This window comes from Lycorma delicatula, chromosome 11 (genome assembly GCF_047948215.1).
Source record: "Lycorma delicatula isolate Av1 chromosome 11, ASM4794821v1, whole genome shotgun sequence".
NCBI classification, from domain to species: Eukaryota; Metazoa; Arthropoda; class Insecta; order Hemiptera; family Fulgoridae; genus Lycorma; species Lycorma delicatula.
Window position 1 is genome coordinate 60,644,007 of NC_134465.1, and position 14,170 is coordinate 60,658,176.

The window sequence follows — 14,170 nt, forward strand, 5'->3', positions numbered from 1 at the left end:
GATATATTTCAGCTGATGGATTAATGTAGAAAGTATAAGAATGCTAGTGATAAAGAAGGTGAAAGGAACTATCGACAGTTAAGAAATACTATAAACATGAAGTCCAAATTAGCGAAAGAAAATTGGATTAAAGAAAAGTGTTCAGAAGTGGAAAGAGAAGTATTCATTGGTAAAATAGATGGAGCATACTGGAAAGTTAATGAGAATTTTGTGGTACATAAATTATAATATAGTAATGTGTTAAATAAGGATGGTACACTGATTATAGTACAAAAGAAAAGGTCTATAGGTGGGTGGAATATACTGAAGAGTTATACGGAGGAAAGGAATTAGAAATTGGTGTTTTATAGAGGTAGTTGAAGAGGATGAAAAGGGAGGTATAGTATTGAGATCTGAATTTAATAGAATGTTAAAAGATTTTAATGACAGAAAGGTTCTTGGGATAGATGGGATGAGGAAGTGATTATACAAACTGGTGTGTAATATTTACAAAAAAGGGGAAGTTTCATCAGACTTGGAAAACATTGTTATTGTCATGATACCAAAGAAAGCAGGAGCAGATAAATGTGAAGAATACAGAACAAGTAGCTTAACTACTCATGCAATGTAAGATCTTAACTAGAATTTTGTACAGAAGAATTGAGAGGAGAGGTGAAGAAGTGTTAAGAGAAGACCAATTTGATTTCAGTAAAAGTTTAGGGATAAGTGAGAAATTTTAGCACTCAGATTAATAGTAGAAGGAAGATTAAAGAAATATAAGCCAACATACATGGCATTTATAGACTTAGCAAAAGGATTTCATAACGTAACTGGAATAAAATTTTCAGCATTTAAAATTTAAGGTTCAAGTTTAAAGAACAATTACTAACATTTACAGGAACTAAACTGCAACATTAATAATCGAAGAACATAAGAAAGAACCCATAATAAAAAAGGGAATCCGACAAGGATATTCTCTTTCGCCATTACTTTTTAATCTTTACAAAGAACTAACAATTAATGATGTTAAAAACAATTTACATCTAGAGTAACAGTGCAAGGTGAAAATATAAAGATGCCATGATTTACTGATGATATAATAATTGCAATCGAGAGTAAAAAAGATTTAGAAGAAACAATGATGTTACAGATGAAGTCCTACATAAGAACTACTGCATGAAAATAAACAAGACCAAAATGAAAGTAATGAAGTGTAGTAGAAATAATGTAGGTGGACCACTGAATATAAAAATGGGAAGAGAAAAAATTGTGGAGGTAGTAGAATTTTGTTATTTGGGAAGTAGAATTACTTCCCAAATAACAAAAAAGTCATGCCTTTGGTATTTTATATCGCAGGAGCAATATAAAATGCCGAATACCACAGCTGAAACAAGCTTTCGGTCAGAAATATAATTTGCCTACATCAAAATTAATTTAAACATCAGGAAAACATTTTTTAATGTATATGTTTTGAGTGTAGTTTTATATGGTAGTGAAACTTGGACGATCGGTGTAACTGAGAAGAAAAGTTAGAAGCTTTTGAAATGCGGTGCTATAGGAGATTGTTAAAAATCAGATTGGTGGATAAATGAAGATTTATTGCGGCAAATTGATGAAAAAAGAAGCATTTGGAAAAATATAGTTAAAAGAGGAGACTTGTAGGCTACATATTAAGGAATCCTGGAAAAATAGTTGCTTTGATATTGGAGGGACAAGTAGATGGAAAAAATTGTACAGGCAGGCAACGTTCAGAATATGTAAAACAAATTGTTAGGGATGTAGGATGTAGGGAGTATATTTAAATTAAATGACTGGCACCAGATAGGAAATCTTGGAGAGCTACATCCAACCAGTCAAATGATTGAAGACAAAAAAAAGAAAAAAATACTTTCATAGAGTTGTCTTGATTTTCATTTTATAAAAAGTGTTCAAAATAGAATTATGTTTCAATGACTTGTAGTAAACATCTATCTCTAAGTTTTTTATAGAAAAAAAGAAAAAGTTATTAGCCAGATGTCCCTTATCTTTTATTTGCTACTTACATTTAATACTTTCTTAGATATTTTTATGAAAGTATTTTAATAAAATTATAATCTCTTCACACTTAATAATTATTTAATTTCTGTTGTACATGAAATCAAGTTTGCTTGTGTTACTGCAGCAATAACGTTTTTTGTTGTTTATAAATGGAATGGGCTTGCGGTGTTTTTAAGCACATCAAAGTAATCCATTACCACTACTATTGTGGCTTTGTATATTGTATCAAATTATTTGGAAATGCTTTGATACGTATTTGAAAGAAGAATTACTAAAAAGAAGTGGGGATGGTAGAGAAAGGAATAATTGTTTCATAAAAGGATTGCTTCTGATTTGGGTACTTTGTGTTGTTCAACGAATAAGAATGCTGTTGTGTGATAAGTTATAAAAAAACACAGAAAAGGATACCACACACTGAGTCGGATTTTATGTTTTAGAGGCTTGAAAATTAATTGTGGTATGTTAATTGTGCTTGCATGTGGAAATTGAAATCTTTTGCTTCCAAGTTGGTCGGTATTCTGTATGTAAAATAACACTGTCAGGTCAAGACATCTATCATTCTTTAAAAAAATACTCTGGACTTATCTTTATATAGCTGCTTTACAAACAAAATATAAGGTATTAATGTAGTAAGCAATCTACTTCGGTAGATAGTTAGTTCTTAGACGGTGCTACTGAAATGCTATATTGAAACAAGAAAATAAATACCAAAAAGAAATAATAAATGACTAATTTAAAAATAAATTAACCTTGCTCATGTTATAATTATATGCTTATAATTATGAATAAAAGTTACAAATATAATTAACGAAACTGAACCTATGCACGCTTCGCTCGCTAACCTTGACTAATGAGGGCAAATAGGTTAAGTTTGGTTAGATTATATTTATAATTTTGGTATTAATAAAATTAAAATAATTCCATTTATTCTTAAATTGTCCATTTATTTATTCTTTTTTGTATTTATTTACTTATTTCAATATAACGTTTCAGTGACGCTGTCTAAGAACTAACTAGAAAGGTAGATCACGTACTACATTAATACCAAATATAGATTATTTTGACTGCTTGTATGTTGTATTTCAGAGATCTTAGAAATTGTAGTTTGTAGTTCAGATTTTATATAATGTGTTCTGGATAATGTTAACGTACTTCCTGTACTTGAAATTTCATTTGCATTTGTAGTCTGCATAAATGGTTGCATATTATTTTTAAATTTTTCATTATTAGAATTAATAATGTATAGCCATAATGTATTGTGGTTAAAATAATATAAATATTTTAAAGTATATTGTACATTCAAATGTCAGGTTAAAGATTACAGAATTTGAGTTACAGTAGATAAATAATTTGTATGAGTTAGGCTGAAATTAAAAAGAAATAAAAGATTCTGGTTTAGATTAGTAATGATGAATATGCAGCTAACTGGAAAAGAATATTGAAGGATAAGCCACTAGCCTGTTATCATATCCATGAATATAATTTAAGAAAGAAGAATGAAAAAAAGTAGTATTTAAATGAAGAAATGAGTGGTGGAAGAAGAAAGAAGGACTGATAAAGAAACTGAACCTGCAGGGGAAGACACCCGCCCATGCAATAATTTTGGTCTCCATGCTACCCCCTGTGTACCTAGCCCTGATGAGTTTTACCTCACCTTCAAAACCTCATGTAAAAGACATCTCTCAGCCTTGTTCTTGGCTCAGTCAGGATATGCCACCGCACTGATGCAAATACCATGTGTGACATTTCCATCGGTGTACTACTAATCATTCGATGTTAACCGTACAAAAAGAAACCTATCAATAAGACTTAAACAAAACTGGACCAGGGTTAGTTGATTAGATATCACTTGTTTTTGGAATCTTTATGATAATATTAAGTAAAAGAGGAAGATAACTAAGTTTAAATATATTAACAAACTGTTAATGAAAATTATCATTGTACATTTAATAATATAACATTTTTAGAAACTGTTAGAAAGTATTGCCATTGTGATGTAACTATTGCGCAGTAGCATCTTACATTCGTAAGATTGTGGGTTTGAATTCTTTTCAGGCATTTCTTTGCCTTACGCTATAAATTTATCTATTTCCATACTGATAATTAGTATCAATTTGTTGCTGCTGGTTGAAATAAATAATAATTGTTGCTTTGAATTTATGGTAATTAATTAATCTTTATTACAGATGTCAGAGTCTTTAGCGCCGCCTCCTAAACCAATTTCACCACCTCCGCCTACACCTGCACCACAAGTGTTGAATTCACCTACAATATCTACTCCTCCTAAAACCCGTAAGTGATAATATTTTTATAATACTAATATTATTATTATGTTTTTATTTTATTATAATATGTGTATTTAGGAGTTACGGCAAGAAGATACAGATTACTGTTATTCTGTAATATATATATATGTTTTCTTATTTTTAATAGGTTATTTTTTTTTATAAATATTAAAAATAAAGATTAATTATTTTCTTAATGTTTAGCTTTGGAAAAACATTTAAAAAGTCTTTCTTGATTGGAATTTATTATATTAATTTATTTCGTATGAATAATGTTATGTATTCAACAAAGCTAGTGAATAATTATTTTAAAATTAACACAACCTGGCACTATCATGGTGTTTAACCTTCAAATTTTCTGTTTTATTTCATCTTGTATTGCTTATTTAGAAAATTCCTGATTCGGTATGTGTATATCAAACACCAAAATTGTTAAGAATTGCCCATAATTCTAATTTTTATTGATGAATTGTAAGAAAAAAATATATATTAAAAAATTGAAGTTTTCTATAACAGTAAGTTATTTTTTGGAGACATGTTAGTTTTATATTGCATTTTTTTTGTTCTGTTTCATTTGTTTTAATATCTACAAGACTACAGTTTTTTTTCCTGTTGGTTTGTCCACATATAGTTAACAGATTTTCTTTAGCTTATATAATTTTTTTTTAAATGCTTATGAAAAGATTTTGTTAAATGACCTTCTGAAAATTCTCATAAGTTAATTTCATTTGAAAAACTGAAATTTCACGAGCAAATTGATAATTTTAATATTGTATTCTTCTGAGTATTCTATTGATTTTTTTAATACTTTTTATTATACATGAAACTTAAAAATGATAGGTTTATTTCAATTACGTATGACAAAACTGCTAATTTCATCTTGCTGTAATAATTTTTATCACAGTTTATGATAAATGTTGGATAATTTCTGTTTGTATAGTTAGACAGTTATGGTTATACTCAAATGTTAATTTTTTTCTTTGTTAGCATTGAAATTTACGGACTTACCTTAATTTCTCTTTCTACATATTCTGTTGTGGTTTGTGTTAGTATAAAGATTAATTTGTCATGTTAGCATGATGATGTGATTCAATGTTTTGCTTACAATATTTCAACAGAATTACTCAGATTTATAGTTTGTGTTATCATCGATTATATCTTCTTATGAATCGGAATAAAAATCCTAATAAAATTGAGAATTTGCTGTAAATAAAACTATGACTAAAGATTTTATTTCTTTGTAGCAAATTTTGAGATATAAATGCTATTATCTGTTTCATCCCTCAGTTTTGTTGAATTTATTTTGCTGAGTTTTTTATTATGATGACTTAATTTTATCTTTCCAAATAACATTTTTTTTTTTTTATTTAATAAAAAAGTGTCATAAAAAGATACTAAATCGTTCGTTTTTAGTTTTACGATAATAGTAATGAAAAAGTATATCGTATTGTTGGTTATTATTTACACAATGTTCTTTTATCCAGATTTCCCAGAAAATTTTGTTTATTAAAAGTAAATCTGATATTGCAAGTAGAGACTAAAAACTTTTTTATATCTAGATTCAAAATGCATTTGTATTTATGTGTGTAATTACATATTAGGTAATCAATTGAGTACGGCTGATGAGAATATGTCAACTATCAATTCTCATCTTTTTCTGTTTAGCCTCCAGAACCACTGTTAGGTATTACTTCAGAGGATTATATGTATTAATGTAAATGAATTGTAGTACTGTACACTCCCAAGTAGACCATTGCTGAGATGTGTGGTTAATTGAAACCCAACCACCTAAGAACACCGGTATCCACAATCTAATATTCAAATCCATATAAAAGTAACTGCCTTTATTAGGATTTGAACCTTAGAACTCTTGATTTTGAAATCAGCTGATTTGTGATGAGTTTAACCACTAGACCAACCCGGCAGGTAACTCTGAATTCTATCTGCTTGTATATATCCTGACATGACACCCACATAAAGTATAAGCACATTTCATTCTATCATTTATCAGCATTAATGTTTATTTGATCTTTTTCTGAGTACTTTCATTTAATAATTGAATTTTTAGTGCGGTAATAAATCTATTTCACAGCAGACCTTGTTATGTTGTTGTATTAAAACAATAATGTTGTTTATATAGTTAAAAAGTTTTTAATTAAAAAGATTTTATGGTATATATTATATCTGAAATTTATATACGTAATGTTTTAATTTTCTTTTAATGCCGATTGAATAGTGATTTTGGTATAGGAGAATTGTAATTTACTTTAGTTTATTATTTGCTCAACTGAAGAAATCTTCACTCCATTAAGATCTTCAAGGTTCTGAGCAAGATAGTGAAATACCCTGATTGATCATTGTTCTGTAATACTATCCTCTGGTTTTCCTAATCTCAGATACCTTCTTCTTTATTTCTGAATCTCTGAGGATAGGTTTGTCCTTCTAGATCTTCTGTGCAGCAGATCCAGGTACTTAGATGTTTAAGCTAGTGCATACTTGGTGTTATCTGGTAGGAGACCTGCTTACATGCTGTTTCAGGTCCTGTGTATTTGTCCTTTGCCTACACAAGAAGTTTTAAGTACCAATCGAGGTAAAACTGAGTCCCTCCTTACACCTTCCTCTTAAAACCGTTTGTAGTTTGTTTCTCAGTTATTTGTAGCTTGTTTTTTTTTTTTTTTTTTAATCTATGTTGTGTTTGACAATGCAATTGGGATTATTTAAACAGTTTATATATATCTTCAATTTAGGTTCCTTTTTGTTGCTAAAGTAGGTGTAGCAGCACCCACAATAGTTTACTACATGTATACTGAAAAATAATATGCCATTTATTATTGTTATTGAATCAGTTAAATAAAAAAACAAGGGAGTTAATTATTTATTTAAAAAAGTGGATAATTAAAAAATAAATTTATACCTCCTTTTACAAATTTATTTCTTTAAATGGAACAGTCATGGTTTAGGTTTTATTTCCAAGCATCATTCTATATATTTATTCCTGAGGTATAAAAGTATGAAAACTGTTGTTTTTGTAAAAATAAGCCTATTGAAATATAGTAAGTGTAACTTATTGTAGTCTAGATGTTATATTTATAGAATTTCAAACGTTAAGTTTGTTTATTAATGAAACTTTTGAAATCTGTAAATTTGTGATTTTTTGTTTTTAATTTTAACAGAAATGTTGGTTTATTTTAAAAAGGTATTTTTTGTAGTAAAAATTCCGCTTCTTGTCGTGTTGTCTCTTACAGATAATTTAAGAGAATAATTTTTTAAATGAAATATTCATTATCGCTTACCTGATTTCAGATTTATAAAAAACTATTCTATTTATATTTTATAAATATATACATGTTTAAAGATAAAAAAATCATGTTTTACATTATCATGTATACATGTTTTAAGATAAAAAAATTTTTATTGTTTTCAGAGAGTTCATGTCTATTAGAAGTCTCAGTGTCATTTTGTTCTGTATTGCTCTTTTTTTAACGATACAAGTTTGTGTTACCTTTTATATTTTATTTTTAATAGATTTTTATTTGAGAAATATTTTTTGTTGGGTTAAATGTATTAATAATTAAAATAAAATTAAAAAAATATATACTGTTTGTATTCTTTAATTATAGATTACCGAACAGTTGGTTGTTAATTATGTAATTTGGCACTGATTTTATAAAGTAAAAATTTAAATAAGTATTAAAAAATATTATCTTTTTACAAATTAAAAATCTTTATTTTTGCATGATTCATCTGAAACACTGAAAAATTTACTCTGGCCAAATATCTGAAGCAAATTTTAAAAAAAATTGACAAATTAATTTTGCTTCTACATGTTCATGATGATTTTAAATAACATTTGGTATATGATAACATTCATCTGTATGAACAACAATTTTCTGAGTTATCCGAGAAAGTCGGTTGATATTATATAGACTCAAATTAATTAATTAAAAGTTGATTTACAGACTAGCTTGTTAAAGTTTGTTTAATTGCGATTAGTCTTCTTTGGTGTTAGATTAATCCATGGGGATCTTGTTTCCACAAACTTGGTCAAATAGTTGTGATGACTATGAAGTAGGACAGCGCAGCGAAGATATCTGAAGAAAAAATCATATCCTAAGGCAAAAGCTGAGCTAAAATCACCAATGGTAATGTCTACCTTTGCATTTGCATCGGTGGCATCCTGATAAAGACTTAGATGATGCTGATCGTGATATGTAATCAGTGTCAGAGGTCAATAAGACGACGACAACATCCTCTGGTAAGTCCATCAGGGCTTAGAGCGGAGGGGGTGATGTGGTTGCCAGAATTGTCACAAGGTTTTCCCCTTCAATGGTTAGGATCTCCCTTTAGAGATCCTTAGAGCTTGAAGAATCTCGTGTTAAATATTTTTTTAATTAAAGGCTTATAGTTTGTCTGGTTTCCATAATTTTTCTTCTTACATATATCTTATGTGTGATCTTTATAAAAAAAAATGAGTCTGTTATTAAGTTTGACCATATGAAAATTAAGATCTTTGTTATTTTTTTTGTTTCTCTGTGTTGCTCCTTATATCTTTGTTTCTTCACCACTTCATACTCTTCTGCTGCACATATATTACAGTCAACATTTACAGTATTACTTGTTATTAGAAAAAAATATATATTTCAAGCTTTGTAATAGTAATAATTTCTGTTTATTTATTATTCCATTTGTTTATTTCTATAAAAATAAAAGTAACTCGTATATTTCTGAGTTAATAATGCTTGCATTCACATATATGATAAATAAAAACATTTTTTTATTTGGTTTTTAATATTATTAATTGCTTCTTTTACATTATATATATCTTAATTGATGTACACAAGTAAAATTTATTATGAAAAAAAATTATTAAACTGGTTCTTGGGGAAAAACAACTTTTATAATTATTTTCAATCACTAGTATGTGAACGTTGAAACTGCTATTAAATATTAATAATTATATCATTTGTAGAATGAAATCTCATGAATATGCTAATGTAACAGTAATTTTATTTCAAGATTAAATTAATATATTTTATTTTTATATGAATAAATATGTTTTTATTTATTTTAATAAAAAGTCATCACTTAATATTTAGTCAAATCACTAAGTTGAGATCAAATGCCGTTAATTTGATTTAGAAGTTTGCTTTATTTTTTGTTTTTTGCGTAGTTTTAAAATTATTAGATTTAGGTCTTTATTATCAGGTAAATGCCAGTATTAATATTTAATTATTAACGATATTGTCAATAATTTCTTATTGTTTCGGTTATTCAAATGATGTATATGTTTTAAAATTTGTTTAAAAATGTTATAATATTCTTTTGTTTTTATCATCATATGGATTCTCATAAGTCCAGCTATGATGGAATAATACTTCATTCCTTTTGATACCTGTATTTAACTAATGACAACAGATATAAATTAAATCAAAAACAAAAACCCCAAAAAAAAACCATGCTGGATGAACACATATGTATTGTATATGTGCTTCTTTTTGCAGCTCCACAAAATGGTTTACTGTAAATGACAAAGGTATGTAAAATTAACTTCTAAGTATGATATGTAAATATTCCAAAAATCAGTTATTGTTTTAGGTATTCTTTGAAAAAATGGTGTAGGAAAATGGGAAATTATTGAAATAATTGTCACCAGTATTAAAAATGTTTTTGCAAGTTTTATTGTTGAAAATGAAACTGCTTCATATGCCATTAAGCAATTTCGAGTAGGTAGTTGTCCTGTTGTATGCATTCCTCGAGTCAAACGTGAAGATATTGCATGGCACTTTGCAACACCTCTGTGAAAATGTCACGAATTTCCTTTTGAATTCTAGTTTTAATTACTGCACAATTTGCATTTTGTATAAATTGAATTGTTAACTCCTAATGCAGTGTTTGTTGAACGGTTGTTCGGCTGAGGTGCAAAGTTGCGATGCATGTTTACAAGCTGAACGTCGAGGGTTTCTTGGGATCAAAGCCTTAAAAGTTTCAATATTCTCCAAGATTCACAGAGTGTGGTCCTCCTAATGGTTTTTCTTAAAACTGAATCAATTTCCTCAAAATTCTCAACCCATCGTTTAACTACTTGGCAAGATGGAAGATGAAAAAAAAAACGTGTGATGGAAGATGAAAAACATGAGACTGTCACCGTTTTTGTAATAATTCTTCACGCCAAATGCATGTTGAGAGAACCGATGATTCATTATTATTAAATGGCATGGTTGTTCTTCAACAGCACAGACATGAAGTGCTGCCACTTTTACATGGGTGCCACTACCCATTTCAAAATTTCCTGTTTTCCTGGTTCATCTTGTATTTGCACCTTGAGAAACACGATTAATCAAATTAGAATATTTTTCCGGGATCTACTGTTTTTATAAGGTTCTCTAAAATGCTTGCTCTATATGTACGTCCCTTGTAAATTATTTTTTTAGTCAGTGTCTCTATCATTAGACATATTGAGTTCTTCAGTGGAGAATTTTATTAATGTAAATTCTTTGGATTGTGAATAATGAAGATGTTGTTATTTAAAAAGAATTTAGTTTTTCAGTTACATATTACTTCACCCTAATGCCAATACTGTACTTTAACCATGTTGAATCAAACCACCAGCCATCATATATTGTGAAGTAATGTAGAACCATCAATGCTTGTCGTTAAACGCTTATACACAGTATTGGGTGAGGAACCTCACTGGATTTTTTCTTTATCTTTAATCTCATGAAACTGGATTGAATAATATCAAGTTAACAACCCATTTTCCTTCTGCTTTATTTCTTCCTTGTACGAGTCATATGGGTCAGCTTTCATGGATTTATCTACAGTCAGGGTAGCATGTGTGGCACTTTCTGGTAGTCATCTTTTTTACTGTTGTTTAATCGTGTACTGATCCTTTATTCCTTCTCAAATTCCAAGCCAAATAATTATAAGAAATGATGGAGTAGTTGTCGTCATGTTTATCTGCTCCTGATTTCTTGAATGTAATAATTAAAACTTTCGTCTAAATTTGAGTGTGTTTCCCCATCCATCTTGTAAATTTTACATATTAATGTTTGATTTTGTCAATTTTACATATTAAGATTGTATTTCGTCAGTTTTGTATTGATTTATTATTTTTTTAATTCTTCCAAACCTCTTATTGAGTTAAATTTACATATATATATATATATATATATATATATATATATTTTATGAAATGATAATCAGTTTCTTTTTGTTCCATTACATTTATAAAATAATTTTTCACCTATGGAGCTCTAGATATTTCTACCATGTTGTCTTCTCTCTCTCTCTCTCTCTCTTATATTTTTTTAAATATCTGAAAAATGTAAATATAAATAAAAAATATAAATTTTACTAGTTCAACATGGTGAAAAAAGTAACTGTCAGAACATTTGAAAACTGTAGTAAATCAAAAGGATAAAGAGTTTTTTTTTTCATAAAAATTTAATTTGGTTTTGGATTATTAATTATAATTATTTATTAAGGATTTCTTTTGTTTTATTTTTGCTTTTTAAATTTATTTCGCTAAGGATTTTTTTTAGGCGAGTTTACTAAAAAAATATATATATAAGGATGTTAATATATAATACCTTATAGTCTTCATCGTCGTTTGGTCGTCATTATTATCCGAATCAAGTGAAATGATTGCTGTTCGCTTGGTTGGTCAACTCATTTCGAACTGTAACAAACGGTAGGCTGGTCGCAATAATTGCATGTTCTGCTTCATGAACATGACTCTTGTGGACTTTAAAACTTGTCTTTCAACGTGCTGTTTCTTGATAAATATTTTTTCTTTTCGTTTGTTGAGTTACTGTTATTGCTGTTCATCTTTAAATTATAATTTTTTTTTGGTGTTTGATTTAGTTTTATGGAAAAAATTTATATTTTGCAAAAATAATTTTTTATTTAGTTTATTATACTTTTTTAAGCTTTATATTTCTTTTCATGAAATATATGTTTATTTTCCCCACAAATTATTTTGTGCAATATATGTGCGAAAATAATGTACAAAAATCATTTTTCATTGTCTGTTCATTGATGATAAATCCTTTCTCTACTATAATTTTAACTATATCGACCTACCTAAAGCTGTCTTTTCTAAATAAATACAAACTATAAAAATAATAAATTCCTTATATGCAAAAAGTACAATCAGCTTTGTAATAACTATATCTTTAAATTGAAAAAATAATCATTAATTAATTATGAACTACAACTACATTTTCATATTTGAATAAAAATTTAAAAAATATTTTTCTGTGTAACTTTTTACTCTTGTACCTATATATATATAAGTCTGTAAATGATTACAAATCATAAATTCGATGTAAAAAAACTTTATCTGACCAGTTATTGTAATTGTTAGTATTGCTGTCTTCTAGATCAGCGAGCCTTAGGTATGATTACCAGTATTGGTTTTGGTTTTGCATCTTTTTCATCTATCTTTCCTTTCTCTTTAGAATATGAGAAATAAATAATTTTGTAAATAAAAATCATTTGCATATTATTAAAAACAGAAGGTTGGTGGTGCGAAGTTTTGGAACATAACGAGCAGTAATTTGTCTATGACATCAGTTAGCTTGAGCACAACTGATGTTATTTTTCGTCAACTATCAATAGTTAATCCTGCTGTTTGTTGGTGGTATCTGTGATTTGTTTTTTAACTCGCAAATTTAAAAAGCTATAATTCATTGAAGGTTATTTAAAATTTATTTCTAAATTAATTTTTTGAACAACACTGTTCATTCTCCAACCTAACCCAAAAAGTTAAAAAAAAACATACAAAATGATTTTTTGGGAATGGTAAGATTGTTTTAAGAATTTTTCTGTTTGATTGTACGTTTCTTGGACAAATCACTAAGACAGAAAGGTACTGTGAAACCTTAAAAAAGTTACAGCACTTTATACAGAACTGACTTCTTGCTCTAATATGGTAAGTGATTATATCTGCTCTTTCCTAATAACACACATAATCATGTTACTTAAATCATGGCAGAAAAATTGTAAAAGCTTCGATGGAAGCTAATGGATCACACTCTTTACCGTTAAAATCTGGCCTCCACCTGATTTTCATTTTTTCTAATTTTTATGAAAATAACAATTTTTCGTGTATTTGTAAATTTTGATTTATTTTTAAGTTAGCACCAAATTGAAGATTAGTAAATTGTTTCTAATTTTACACAGATATGTGAAAGATTGAAATTCAAAAAAACAATTAAAAGCAAAAATTATTTCTTCGTATGATATTTGTTGTCAGTTTTATTTAATTTCTTTTTTATGCAAAAAGGCCGACTTATGATTATGCAAATAACACTTCTTTCTAGCTTCTTTTCTCTTTTTATGTGCGTTTCTAATTTTTTCAGGACGCCTTCATTTTTGCTCATGCGTCCATTTTCTTCGTGACGTTTTTTTTCTGCCGTAACTTTTAAATTGTATATTATTGTTCAGAGCTTATCCTTTCAACTTCCTTTTCCATCTGTTTCTGGTAATTCGATTTGCTTTTCATGTTCCAGAGCTTGTCAAAAAATCTGTTTGGGTCCATCCTGATCATATGCCCCAAGAAATTAACCTTCTTTGTTTTACTGCTGTTTTTTGGTCATCATAATTTTGGTGTAGTCCTTCTAGTTAAATTTCAGTATATATCCTTCTTCTGTTACCCTTTAGAATATGGATTTTCCATAGTAAACTACATTTGACCAATTTTTTGAGATCGGTTAGGTGTAATGTTTCAGTGCTATATAAGATTATTAATCTTACTACAGTTTTGTGATGTTGAGTTACTTATTTTGGATGTATGATCACAAATTTAAGCTTCTCCAGTTTTAATATTATATTTTCAGTTAACGCTTTACCTGTTGTGCTTATTCTTA

General features: G+C 28.1%; 1 protein-coding gene across 2 annotated transcripts in view; it reads left to right on the top strand.

Annotated features, from left to right (window-relative positions):
• Positions 1–14,170, top strand: part of lilli (AF4/FMR2 family member lilliputian) — a 629,406-nt gene that overhangs the window by 479,785 nt on the left and 135,451 nt on the right. For both annotated transcript variants that reach the window (XM_075378353.1, XM_075378355.1), the window contains exon 7: positions 4,203–4,308. In XM_075378353.1, coding sequence (XP_075234468.1) covers positions 4,203–4,308 — 106 coding nt within the window. The remainder of the gene's footprint in view (positions 1–4,202; positions 4,309–14,170) is intronic.